At 34.8% G+C, this 14,013-nt stretch overlaps 2 protein-coding genes across 2 annotated transcripts; both read left to right on the plus strand.

Annotated features, from left to right (window-relative positions):
* The first annotated feature begins 2,243 nt into the window (after nt 1–2,243).
* LOC108224930 (E3 ubiquitin-protein ligase PUB23) lies at nt 2,244–3,809 on the plus strand. Its single transcript, XM_017399695.2, has one exon. It carries the CDS (start codon nt 2,386–2,388, stop codon nt 3,625–3,627), a length of 1,242 nt encoding a protein of 413 aa, XP_017255184.1. The 5' UTR covers nt 2,244–2,385; the 3' UTR covers nt 3,628–3,809.
* Nucleotides 3,810–6,073: 2,264 nt separating this feature from the next.
* On the plus strand, nt 6,074–7,674 carry LOC108225391 (E3 ubiquitin-protein ligase PUB23). The gene has a single exon (XM_017400240.2). The coding sequence runs from the start codon at nt 6,262–6,264 to the stop codon at nt 7,504–7,506; it is 1,245 nt and encodes a 414-aa protein (XP_017255729.1). The 5' UTR covers nt 6,074–6,261; the 3' UTR covers nt 7,507–7,674.
* Nucleotides 7,675–14,013: the final 6,339 nt, after the last annotated feature.

A 14,013-nucleotide genomic window follows, 5' to 3' on the forward strand; every position in this document is an offset into this window, starting at 1 on the left:
AGGCGCGCAGGGGAGATGCATATACTGTATTTTGCATTGGCAACTTCTCTGCATGTGTAGTTTGAATCAAATCGCTGTATACAGTATATATGACTGCATGTACAGGCTACAGCAATACAGGTAAAATATCAGTACTAACAACCAAATTACATGCATCTTGGACGATTGACAATATTACTTGTCAAATTATTACGTAGTCAAATTTATAATTATATCACTATCAATTCCTCAAATAAGATTTATCCGACCGAGGTGATTAATATTCCAGAGTTTATATTAATATTAGTTAGATTCTAAGTATTTTAAAACACACCGATGTTAACTTTATTTCACTTAAATAATATAATAAGGATAAAATTATTTATTTGCTATTATTTTTTGTTTTCAAATTAATTATTTCATTTTTTTATTTTCTGGAAATTATTTAAAAGGAAGATGAACATAATATTACTTTTAAAATAAATAAAGAAACCAATCATGCATTTCATTTTTATCCATCTTAAATTTAGTACGAACTATTTTTTCAATTCGAAATGGCTAAACCAAATAAAATTATTATTTTATTTATTAATTAGCGGGTAGCTGTTATCAGATTGAGTTAGGTGTTTTGCTAGCTCATTAAAATAATTTTGACCATCAGATTGAATTAACCGTTTTAATGAAATAGTTGGACAAATTAATATTTAATTAGGTTATTTTTACTTTAATTAGATGTAGGATAATTTGTTAATTGAAAATTTTCTACGAGCTATAATTTCATCCACTAATAACAACCAAACACTAATATTACATGATTCAATCAAACTTCTCTTATGACCTCACATCTTTTGTGCTCATGAGACATCTAACTTTCATAATTATGATTATTTTGTTTGATGTTAAATTTAGCAAATATCTCCGTATTAGTTTGGTCAGTTGGAAAGGATTAAAATTTAAACAGAACCAAATTATACATATATAAAATTTTTATTTAATACTAGATCTTGCTATATTGTACAATAACCAAATCAAATCAAAATTATAATATTTGATGCCGTTGATTTTAATTTAAAATCGCATAATTGTTTACAAGATTGCTCCCACGCACTACTGTCAAGGCTGATGATCAAATGGTAACACTTGAAGAAGCCTGATGAGAGATTGATGCAAATTAAAGAAATGCATAATTAAAAGACATGCTACCAAACTGAAACTACAAAAGCAAAGATTTAGAACCGGTATTACAAAATGAGTAATATATATTTAAAAAATATTGTGCATATTTTGACTAATAATTCGTTTCAACTATATATATATATAGATCAATTTAAACATGAAATTATATTAAACCAATATAACAATGCATGTTTGTATTAAATCTAAAACAAATCGTATTGCAGAAGAAACTAGTTAATCGAATATTTATGCTCAATCCCACATTGTGTTCAGAATTTTAACCCCGTGCAAATAAATCAGCCTGTGGTTGATGTCACCACCGACTGATTTAGTAAGAGACACAGAAATATAAAATATATTGTTTCTAAAATTTTATTTATATTTTATTTATTATTATTAATTTCATAAAATTATTTAAAATATTAAAATATATAAATATTTTTCAAAAAATTACTTAATATCTATTAAAATTTCAATTCTAGATCCCGATAATATAATGGTTGTGCCCTACCTGATATGTAACTGTAGTACCCAGGATAATTTAGCACATGCCAATAATCAATGAAAATCATAAATTTCGCACATGCTAAAGTGAAAAAGAGAACCACTGGGATTCATAAATTAAAATTAAATAAAAAGTCAGATAAACATGGGAAGGAGGAGTGAAGGTCGCAGAGTAACAGCCAACTGTACATGCAGATATATAAATCTCGCCACACCGACCTTGTCGGCTGCCAGCTCTCTCTTTCCTTACAATAACTATTACAGATGCGAGTAACATTCATTCATTTCTAGAGAGAGAAAGTCAATGCAAATCTGTAATATTAAACAGAGAGAAGACTCAAGCAAATGCTGCAATCTGATTGGTGCGACTAAAATATTCTGCAATCTGATTGGTGCCAGTAAAAAACATAAAATACCAAATAATTAGATTAAAATATATTATTCTGACCTAATAGTTCATACTTTGTTGGCTTTTCTTAGCTAGTTCTCCAACTCTCTTTGAATGGTCTTCACGCCATATACTCCGTTTTTCCGTGTTTTGACTTTTGCAAATTTGGGTATATAAGACCAAAGCTCCTCCAAGCATTTCAAATCATCTTCTTCATATATCTTTCTGCCTTCTCTACTCTCAGATAAACAAAAAGACTTTCTCAAATTTCTGTCTTCATAACATAAATTGTCTTGATTTTTCATATATTTCAGATTATATATATTTTTTGGTTTCGAATGGACGAGATTGAAGTTCCTTCATTTTTTCTGTGCCCGATTTCTCTAGAGATCATGAAAGACCCGGTCATACTCTCCACCGGCATAACATATGATCGGATGAGCATCGAGAATTGGATATTTTTGAGGAAACACAACAACTGTCCGGTAACTAAACAGGAGCTTACGGATGTAGAGTTGACTCCTAACCATACCTTGAGAAGACTCCTTCAAGCGTGGTGCACCCTCAATGCATCGTACGGCATCCAGAGAATCCCCACTCCAAGACCTCCTGTGAGTACTTCTCAGATTTCGAAACTCATCAAGGATTCGAAATCTCCTAAGCTTCAAATGCGATGCCTTAAAAGACTCAAGTCCATTGCATCAGAAAATGAGACGAATAAACGTTTAATAGAAGCTGCCGGAGCAGCTAATTTCTTGGCCTCAATCATTAGAAACGCGAAGAGATCGTCAGATAGTGAAGTGCTTGAGGAGGAATTTGAATTGACAAAGCCTGAAGATGAGGCTCTTAGCATTCTGTATCAACTCCAACTATCCGAAACAAGCCTGAAGTCTCTAGTTGGAGAAAACAGTGAATTCATCGAGTCCATGATTCATTTCATGAAGTCCGAAAACTACGAATCACGTACTTACGCTGTTTTGCTCTTAAAATCAATCTTCAGTGTGGTGGAACAAGCAGAAATGATGAGTTTCAGAGGCGAACTGTTAAAAGAAATAGTTCATGTTTTGAAAGATGAAATCTCTCCCAAGGCCTCCAAAGCTGCATTGCAAGTACTAATCTATCTATGTCCCTTGGGCCGAAACAGGATCAAAGCATCAGAAGCTGGAGCCGTTCAAGTAATCGTCAATTTCCTGATTTCTCATCCGTCGGATAAGAGGTTCTCCGAAATGGCTCTCACCGTGCTTGAACTGCTGTGTCAATGTGCCGAAGGGAGATCGGACTTGCTGAAACATGGAGCTGGATTAGCTGTTGTTTCTAAAAGAATACTCAGGATTTCCCGATTTGCGAGTGATAGAGGAGTGAGGATCATACATTCTATCGCAAAGTATTCGGGCAGTAACTCAAGTGTTCTTCAAGAAATGCTGCAGCTGGGAGTTGTATCAAAGTTGTGTTTGGTGCTTCAAGTGGATTGTGGAAGCAAGACTAAGGAAAAAGCTACGGAGATTCTTAAGATGCATTCCAGAGCTTGGAGGAATTCTCCTTGCTTGTCCACGGCTGTGCCCTCTTTCTATCCAGCTTGATCAAAGATCAATAGATGTAGAGAACCAATTACATTCAATACTCTTTGTAGGAACAATTTTTCGCTTTCAGTTGTACATGATCTAATTTGAATATATGTAGTTAGGGTATACAAATCTCTAGCCTGAAATTTTAGAGATGTCTGGGGAATACATAATTGAGAATACTATTTTTTCTGAATTAATTTGCAGTCTTATGATTAATTTAACTTGGTGTTCATACATAATTTTCTCCCTGTGAGGCCTCGTTTGTTTTAGGGAGATTACTGTTAATTAGTATCAATAAGTTACAATTAAATTCGCAGTTTCATGAAAATCAATATATGAAATTTGCACTCTATGGCCTGGGCTATACGCTGGCATCAATTACGAAATCGTGCAGATTAGCTGATTATGTCTGAGTGAAATTTGCATATATCTTCCAGACGGATATGAAATTTTCTTGCGTTCAGAGTTCTGCTTCTGCATCAACCAAGTTGCATCCTTATAGGTAGACGAAGGAATGCATCATTGCAAGCGCAGAAGTCACTAACAATCTAGTAGACGAAGGAAAGAAAGACCACATAATTAAAATATATAGTTATCCATCTTTATATAATCATAGCCGCAATGATGGACGAGAAGTTTTTGTATACGTCATTTTTTGACATGTTTTTCAAGACTCATTTAAAATAGAGTTATATGCAATTGACACCCCTTATATTCGGACATAATGCATATTGCATCTAATAGTTTTGAAAAATACACTTTGCAGCTCCAGACTTTTAACCCGTAGACACTTTGCACCCTTTCCGTTAATTTTTGCCGTTACCGTCAACTTTTGCAGGGACATTTTGGGAAATTTAATTATATTTAATTAATATCAGACTTTTATTTAAATTTTCTGACCATCTAAATGATATTTTTCGGAAAAACTTAAAGAACGAAAGTTGTAGAGAATAAAAAGATCTTTTTAGGACAATAAAGTTCAAAATTTAAATAATTATTTAAAAATGATTGTTCATTTTTACAAGATTTCTAATTTTTGATTTTTTTTAGAATAATTATAAGAAGAATTACGAAAATTTTGAACCTTATAGTTTTAAGAAGATTTTTTTTATTCTCTAGAACTTTCGTTCTTTAAATTTTTCCGAAAAATATCGTTTAGATTGTCAGAAAATTTAAATAAAGGTTTGATATTAATTAAATATAATTAAATTTCCCAAAATGCCCCTGCAAAAGTTAACGGTAACGGCAGAAATTAACGAAAAGGGTGCAAAGTGTCTACGGGTTAAAAGTCTGGGGCTGCAAAGTGTATTTTCCAAAACTATTAGGTGCAATGTGTATTATGTCCAAACATAAGGGGTGCCAATTGCATATAACTCTTTAAAATATAATTTTATAATATTTTTTTAATTTTTTTAATAAAAATCTGATGTTTAAATTTTTAGTAATATATATTATTAAAAATGAAATAAATTAAAATTTTATATCTTAAATACTATGACATAACTATTTAATTCATCCTGTATATGGCCATCTCGGTTGGCGGAATTTAACTAAATTTGACATTATAGGAATAAATTAAAACTATTTTCGGCTCGATCTAAACTTCAACCGTCAAAACTTATTAAATTTTCCAGAAGTAGCCAATTTTTGCGGTACATGTGCCCTGCAGCACATGAGTTATCTTTATATTTACTAGTTTTCTTCATCTAAAAACCATAAATTTTTAATAAATTCATATGAAATAAATCGGAAATTGTTTCAACTTAAAAATAAGATCGCATTTATTTTAACTTTTTATCAGAAGAAAAGCGAAATGTGGAAGAACTTTCCGGCTTGCAAATCTGTAAATATATCAATATAGAAGGAAATCTCAAGCTATAATCTATATTGAGTATATTTTTTTAGAGTAAAAAATTCTGAAAATATTCGATAACAAGAAGAAAATTGAACATGGGGAAGGAAGGGTGAAGGTGGCAAAATACCCCTTCGCGTGAAACAAGGACTCTCCGGTAATGGCTGTCTGTCGACAGCTCAATCTTTTTCACCGTTCTACCCATACACAGATCTAATTATATTTATATTTAAAACTTAGTGGCACATACACAAATCTAATTATATTTATTTTTGAAGCTTAGTGGCGGAAAGTCAATGCTAATGCACCACACATTAAGAGAGGAAATCCTCCTTTAAATAAAAAAGAGAGACATATCCAAGCACTTGCGATTTGCGAACTGTCATCTACCGGCGCCTACATAAAAATAAGCATACATAATCAAACTAATATCTTGACCTAGTAGATTAAAGTTTACTTATAGCTGCCTCTTCGAACCTACTTTTCTAACTCTCTTTGAATTGTCTTCACAAATTAATCTCGTCTCGCCATCCAATCCGTTTTTCCGTGTTTTGACTTTGATCACAAGAATGCATCCAGTCCGCACTTATATAAGTAAGACCAAACCCCCTCTACTATACTCCAAGTCAGATCTCAACACCTTTGTATATATAACTACCTTCTTTACTCTCAACCGAACACATATAAACATAAGCCGATCACTCTTCTTTTCCATCTTCGTATCAACAAATTTTCTTGTTTCTTTCATATAACCTCGATCAAACATCTCCTAAAATTCATTTAGAACCTACTTTCTAATGGACGAGATTGAAGTTCCTTCATTTTTTCTGTGTCCGATTTCTCTGGAGATCATGAAAGACCCTGTCATACTCTCAACCGGCATAACATATGATCGGATGAGCATCGAGAATTGGATATTTTTGAGGAAAAACAACAACTGTCCGGTAACGAAACAGGAGCTTACGGATGTAGAGTTGACTCCTAACCATACTCTGAGAAGACTCCTTCAAGCGTGGTGCACCCTCAATGCATCATATGGCATCCAGAGAATCCCAACTCCAAGGCTTCCTGTGAGTACATCTCAGATTTCGAAACTCATCAAGGATTCGAAGTCTCCTAAGCTTCAAATGCGATGCCTTAAAAGACTCAAATCCATTGCATCAGAGAATGAGACGAATAAACGTTTTATGGAATCAGCGGGAGCAGCTAATTTCCTGGCCTCGATTATCATAAACGCAAAGAGATCATCAGCAGATGAAGTAGTTGAGGAGGAATTTGAATTAACAAGGGCCGAAGATGAGGCACTGAGCATTCTATATCAACTCCAACTATCCGAGACAAGCCTGAAGTCTCTAATTAGATCAGAAAACGGTGAATTCATCGAGTCCATGATCCGTTTCATGAAGTCCGACAACTACGAATCACGTACTTACTCCATTCTACTTCTTAAAACAATCTTTTACGTTGTGGATCAAGCAGAAATGAAGAGTTTCAGAGGAGAACTGTTAAAAGAAGTCATTCATGTTTTGAAAGACGAAATCTCTCCCAAGGCCTCCAAAGCTGCATTGCAAGTACTAATCTATCTCTGTCCCTTGGGCCGAAACAGGATCAAAGCATCAGAAGCTGGAGCCGTTCAAGTAATCGTCGATTTCCTGATTTCTCATCCGTCAGATAAGAGGTGCTCCGAAATGGCTCTGACCGTGCTTGAACTGCTGTGTCAATGTGCTGAAGGGAGATCGGAGTTGCTGAAACATGGAGCTGGATTAGCTGTCGTTTCAAAAGGAATACTCAGGATTTCCCGATTTGCGAGTGATAGAGGAGTGAGGATCATACATTCTATTGCAAAGTATTCGGGCAGTAGCTCAAGTGTTCTTCAAGAAATGCTGCAACTGGGAGTTGTATCAAAGTTGTGTTTGGTGCTTCAAGTGGACTGTGGAAGCAAGACTAAGGAAAAAGCTACTGAGATTCTTAAAATGCATTCTAGAGCTTGGAAGAATTCTCTTTGCTTTCCCATGGCTATTACTTCTTCATATCCAGCTTGAAGACCAAGAGATTATTATTTCATAAACAATTTTCAGACTCATTATTATTTCATTTGTACAAAGACAATATTTGTATATAGTTAGGTTATACAGTTCTCTAGCCTGAAATTTGCAAGTGTCTAGAGGAATTTTGAAATCATATTGAGGAAATTTTATTTTATTGTACAATCTGCAACTCACAGAATAACTAATCTAGGCTTTAGTTTTATTTATTTTGTTCTTTTAAAAACTCTAATATTTCGATTTATAAGTACTTGATATATTAAGTCGATAAGGGAATCAGCTTGATATATATTCGATATTCTATTGTTGTGTTTGGCTCAGGTGAATCAATAAGGAAGAAATGAGATGAAATTTACAGTAAATTTTTATAATTTTCATTTAATCTTCCATTTCATTCCTTATGTCATATGATATAGATCACACCTTCAATTTGGAAAGGAATGCTTCATTCCTTCATATATATACTCATTTTCTTCTCAATTATCTTATCATAACAATTTTGCCCACATAATTTTTTTCAAAGCTTCACTCCTATTTCTACTATTTTCATATACTTCGGGTCATTCTATTTCATTCCATTCTCCCCAACCAAACACAACATTCATGCATAGCAAAACTTGAATAATCAGGTCCACTTGATATTTGTGATCGGGCACAAGTTGACGATGCTATTGATGTAGCTTCTAGACAAAGAACTTAACTGACAAGTTGCTCAAGGTGGAGAAGAAATTGCATGCATGTGTGTAATTGTGTATACGTTAAAGACTCATAAAATTGATGAAGAGGTCCCCGTTAGTTAATAGCTGCGCGGGCCGCAATGGTGGAATGGAAGTTTGTACTCAGTGCAGGTGCTTCGCAGGAAATAGACATAAATACACGCGCTTGGAATTGGTATAATTGAGTGGACTCCAGTATATATGCTTCAAATTTTCTGATTAATACAGTGCATCTCCGGCATTTTTTGACTAGATAATACTATATGCTTTTAATTAAAGAAACTTTTGTTTTTCCGAATATTATATAATTTCAGAATTTTTGTCAAAAAAAATTATTTTCCTCATGTCGAAAAATCAAACAATATTTACCTGCTTTTCATAAATACGTTGTTGATGCACGATTTCAAGTTATAAATATTAGTAGTTTCAAAAAAAAGTTATAAATATTAATTTTTTTTAACTCAAATTACCTTATATAAGAGTATTTTAGCAGACGATTTATTTCATTAATTCAAAGTGATTTTGTCTTTGGTACTGTAAAATGAATCCCTGCTATACCATTAAAGTTAAACTTCTCACAGTTTGATATATGATTCAGTAGTCAAATGATAATTCTTACGTAATATATATTTGGTCCAAGTTTGCGGATTAGCCACAGCTAGCTGATGAAAAGGGGTTAATTTTAACTACAGTTCTACGACGTCTAGGTTCGGACTAATGTCCAAAATTTTGATATATATGATGTTCCAAATCATGGTTTCACCACTGCAATTCGCATATATAATGGGGTCATTTAGATATCGTGGGAAGCGGAATTTGATAGTTTCTTGAAAGAAGAATAAACTGTATTGAAGGAATGAAATGTTTACAACTACTTGATCATTCTGTACAAGCTGATGGAGTATATATACAGACTAAAAGACTAAGTGGTGGAGAAAACTGTAACTGAAATAACTAACTCTATAGCTAATAATTAGGTGACAGCTGTAGATGTGCCAGCTGTGCATATACTGTTAATATCCCCCCTCAAGATGGGAGGTGACTGAATCGTAGAATCATGCACACCCATCTTGGATAAGAGCTCCTTGAATTTAGCAGAGGGAATGACTTTGGTGAGAACATCAGCTAACTGATTGCTTGTAGGCAAATATGTGAGCTGAATTAGACCTTCAAGAACTTTCTCACGTGTAAAATGACAATCAATTTCTATGTGTTTAGTTCTCTCGTGAAAAACTGGATTCCTGGCAATGTGAAGTGCAGACTGATTGTCACAATGGAGAGTAATAGGCTTTAAATTTGAAATCCCCAGTTCTTCAAGTAATCTGACAGTCCAAACTACTTCAGAAGCTGCTGCTGCCATAGCCCTATACTCAGCTTCAGAAGATGACTTTGAAACTGTGGATTGTTTCTTGGACTTCCATGTGATAGGTGAATTGCCTAACTGTAAAACATAGCCAGTTACAGATCTTCTAGAATCTGGACAAGAAGCCCAGTCAGAGTCTGAAAAAGCCTGTAGTGTCAAAGTATCTGCAGCTTTCAAAAGAATCCCTTGTCCTATAGTAGAATTAACATACTTTAAGGTATGACAGAGTGCTGCATAATGAGTATCTCTTGGTTGCTGTAGAAACTGGCTCAACAGTTGGACAGTATAGGCTAAATCAGGCCTTGTATTGGTTAAAAAATTGAGTTTCCCAACCAAAGACCTGTAATGATCTGGATTATCAAGTAAGACACCATCAGATGCTTGTAACTTGAGATTGAGAGGAAGAGGAGTTGCTGCTTTGGCAGAAGAATCAAGAGAAGCACATGACAACAATTCCTTGGTGAATTTTCCTTGACTTAGAACAACACCTTCTGGCAGATAAGTAAGTTCAATCCCCAAAAAATAATGTAATAATCCCAGATCTTTAATACTGAAAGTGGAATGCAGATGATCTTTAAGAGCATTAATCTTTGCAATATTACTACCAGTCACTATAATGTCATCCACATAGACAGCTACTATAGTAATATCTGTAGAATCTTTGCACAAGAACAAACTGTAATCAAGCTTGGACTGGTAGAAACCTTGTCTAATTAATTCATCCACTAATTTGGCATTCCACTCTCTAGATGCCTGCTTAAGACCATAGATTGACTTGATTAATTTGCAGACCTGTCCTGGTTTATGAGGAATACCATCTGGAACCTTCATATAAACTTCTTCTCTCAAATTTCCATGCAAGAAGGCATTATTGACATCCAATTGATATAGATTCCAGTGTTTATGAGCTGCTAAGGAAATTATACATCTGACAGTCTGCATTTTGACAACAGGAGAAAAAGTCTCTTGATAGTCAATTCCATACTTCTGTGTGAATCCCTTGGCCACTAATCTGGCCTTATATCTCTCCACAGTACCATCTGATTTCAGTTTGATCTTATATACCCACCTACAGCCCACTGCTTTTTTTCCTTTAGGAAGATCACAGAGAATCCATGTGTTGTTATCCTGAAGTGCTTTAATTTCTTTGTCCATGGCTTCTTGCCATAGAGGATTGGCGGAGGCTTCTAAAAAACTAGAAGGTTCAGTGTGATTTACACTCTGAGACAAAAACTGATGATGTGCAGGTGGTAAAGTCTTACTAGCAACTAAGTTGCACCAATGGTGTGAAGGATTTAATGAAGACAGATTACAATGATAATCTTTCAAATAGGAAGGTGGATTTTTTGTTCTATTTGAAATTCTTGGTGGAGGAACAGATGCACTCATATCAGTGAGGTTAGAAGTATCATGTGTTGTATCATGTGTGTTGTCATGTGTAGTATCATGTGTAGTATCATGTGTAGTATCATGATTAGTATCATGATTGGCAGGAGGTGTAGTATGTGAAGAAGAATGAACATAATCATCTGTGTGATCAGAATGAGTAGCTCTAGGCAAGAAAATTTTGTTCTGATATGAAATAGATGATTTGGAAGATAATACATGAAAAGGGAAGTGATTCTCATGAAAGACAACATCTCTAGAAATTATGACCTGGTAAGTGTTTAAATCCAAAATCTTGTATCCCTTCACATGATTAAGATAACCAACAAATACTCCAGGTGACCCTCTTAAATCAAACTTGGATCTCTGTACTTTATGAGTAGCAAAGTAACAGAGACAACCAAAACATCTTAAAGTGGAAAGATCAGCTTCAGATTGATATAGCTTGAAGTATGGTGTCTGATTCTGTATAGACTTGAGTGGCATTCTATTTATGAGATAAGTAGCACAAAGAATACATTCTCCCCAAAATCTGGCAGGAATTTGAGACTGAATATATAGAGATCTGGCAGTTTCCAACAGGTGTCTGTGTTTTCTCTCCACAACACCATTTTGTTGTGGAGAATAAGCACAAGATATTTGATTAACAATACCCTTTCTTAAGAACAGATCTTTCATTTTTCCAGCTGTAAGTTCTAAAGCATTATCTGACCTAACTGCCTTAACACTAGCCTTAAAATGATTATGCACAAAATCAAGAAATTGCTCAAAAATAACAGGAACATCAGATTTATGCTTAAGAAGATGTACCCATGTAAAACGACTGTAATCATCAACAATTGTCAAGAATTGAGTACAACCAGTTTGTGTTTTGACCTTATAAGGTCCCCAAACATCAATATGCAACAATTGAAAAATAGCAGTACTTTTAATACTACTAGCAGGAAAAGGATTTCTGGTAGTTTTAGCTAGAGGACAAACATGACAAATGTTGTTATGTACATAGGTCTGAACATTACATGAAGGAAATAACACTTTGAGCTGAGGAAAAGACAAGTGTCCAAGCCTCATATGCAGAAGTGCAGCAGAATCAGAGTGAGTGGTGGTGAAACAAGCTTGACTGTGTGGGGGAGACAAATCTGAGTGAGATGCTTCCTGAACCACACTGTACAAGCCATTATGGAGTTTACCAAGAAGATTCAGAGGACCTTTCTGAGAATGGTCCTGAATAAAGCAAGAATTATTGCTAAAAATCAGATGACATTGCATATCTTGACAAAGCTTGTTTGCAGAAACAAGTTTAAAATGAAAACTGGGAACATGTAAAACATTTTTGAGCAAAATCTTGTTTGGCAAGAGAACATTGCCAATGTGCTGAACAGATGTTTTACTACCATCAGGCATAGTGATAAAACTATCAGGATGTGATACTACTCTATATTCACAGAAATCAGATAAAGCAGGTGATATATGGTCAGTTGCTCCAGTATCCAAAATCCAATCATTATGTGATGAGGATAAAAGACAGAGATTACCTGTCAAGAGAGCAGTGTGATGAGATGAAGAATGATCAGAAGTATCATGAGAGTCTGTAATATTGTGCTGATTATACATTGTCAGCAGTTGATTGTATTGTTCCATAGACAGTGGATCAGAATTATCAGCAGCATCAGGTTCTTGATTTGCAGAATCAGAAGGATTATGATCTCCACTGGACTGAGTGAATGCAGCAACTTTCTTGTCCTTAAAACCCTTGAAATTAGGTGGAAAACCATGAATCTTAAAGCACCTGTCAATACTGTGACCAGGCACTTGACAGTGAGTGCAGTAATAATTGGAACCAGGTTTACCAGACAACTTCTTGTTTCCAGAATCATAAGAATTGCCTCTTGGATTATTCTGATTTGAGAACTGTTGTTTTGAGGTAGCCTGAGAATTGTTAAACCTTCTCTTGTCAGCCAGAAAAGCCAGTGACTCAACTGTGTTCTGTGCCTGAGAAATTTCTTTGTGTTTCTCTTCTTGAGCAAAGAGCCTATAGGCCTGAGAAACCTGAGGAAGTGGATGCATCATCAGTATATTTGCCCTCACAGAGGCAAACTTGTCATTCAATTTCATCATGAATTGAAGCAGTCTTTGATCTTGCTCTCTAGTCTTGATCTTCTGAACCAGATTAGCACAACAAGGACAATTGTGACATACACAGGCAGGGAGTGGATTGGCATCTGAAAGTGCAACCCAAAGAGATTTCATAGCTGTGAAAAATGCTGAAATATTCTGAGAACCTTGAAGTGCTTCTGCAACTTTCTGTTCTAACTCATACACTTGAGTTGATGAAGCAAAACCAAATCTATCTTCTAAATCAGACCAAACTTCTTCAGCAGTTGGGAAATACAGAACACTTGTAGCAATTGTTTCATCGAGGTTAAAGACTATCCAAGAAATCACCAAATCATTGCATCGTGACCAGTACTTGTAATCAACAGAAGTAATGTCTGGAATAGGTATAGAACCATTGATAAACCCTAGCTTATTCTTAGTGGAAAGCATCAACAACATAGATCTTTTCCAGTTCGTAAAGCCATTACCATCAAATTTGACAGAAACAAGTTGCAATGATGATGCTTCAGATGGATGAATGTAATAAATGCTTGACGGATCTTGATTACCGACTAAATTCGACATTTCTTCAAGAAAATACTCAGATATACTTCAGAATAACAGATCAAACATATAGAGTGCAGATAAGAAAGTGAACACAATTCACAATCTCCTCGAACAAATCACAGAATCTCAGAGTAAATGAAAGAAATTCAGTTCAATTGCAGCAAACTAGCACTAAATCAAGTAGAAACACAAGATTTCGAGATGAATCGAAGCAACGAACAACTAACCGCAGAGAAACTACTAATCGTAATGAACAGTATCTACACCGGAGCAACGATGAATGTCGCCGGAGAATCGTACCGCTCTGATACCATGATAGTTTCTTGAAAGAAGAATAAACTGTATTGAAGGAATGAAATGTTTACAACTACTTGA

This window comes from Daucus carota, chromosome 6, assembly GCF_001625215.2.
Source record: "Daucus carota subsp. sativus chromosome 6, DH1 v3.0, whole genome shotgun sequence".
NCBI classification, from domain to species: Eukaryota; Viridiplantae; Streptophyta; class Magnoliopsida; order Apiales; family Apiaceae; genus Daucus; species Daucus carota.

Excerpts from the sequence above, each read along its gene's own strand:
- LOC108224930 (XM_017399695.2), top strand. The coding sequence starts at position 2,386 with ATGGACGAGATTGAAGTTCCTTCATTTTTTCTGTGCCCGATTTCTCTA.
- LOC108225391 (XM_017400240.2), top strand. The coding sequence starts at position 6,262 with ATGGACGAGATTGAAGTTCCTTCATTTTTTCTGTGTCCGATTTCTCTG.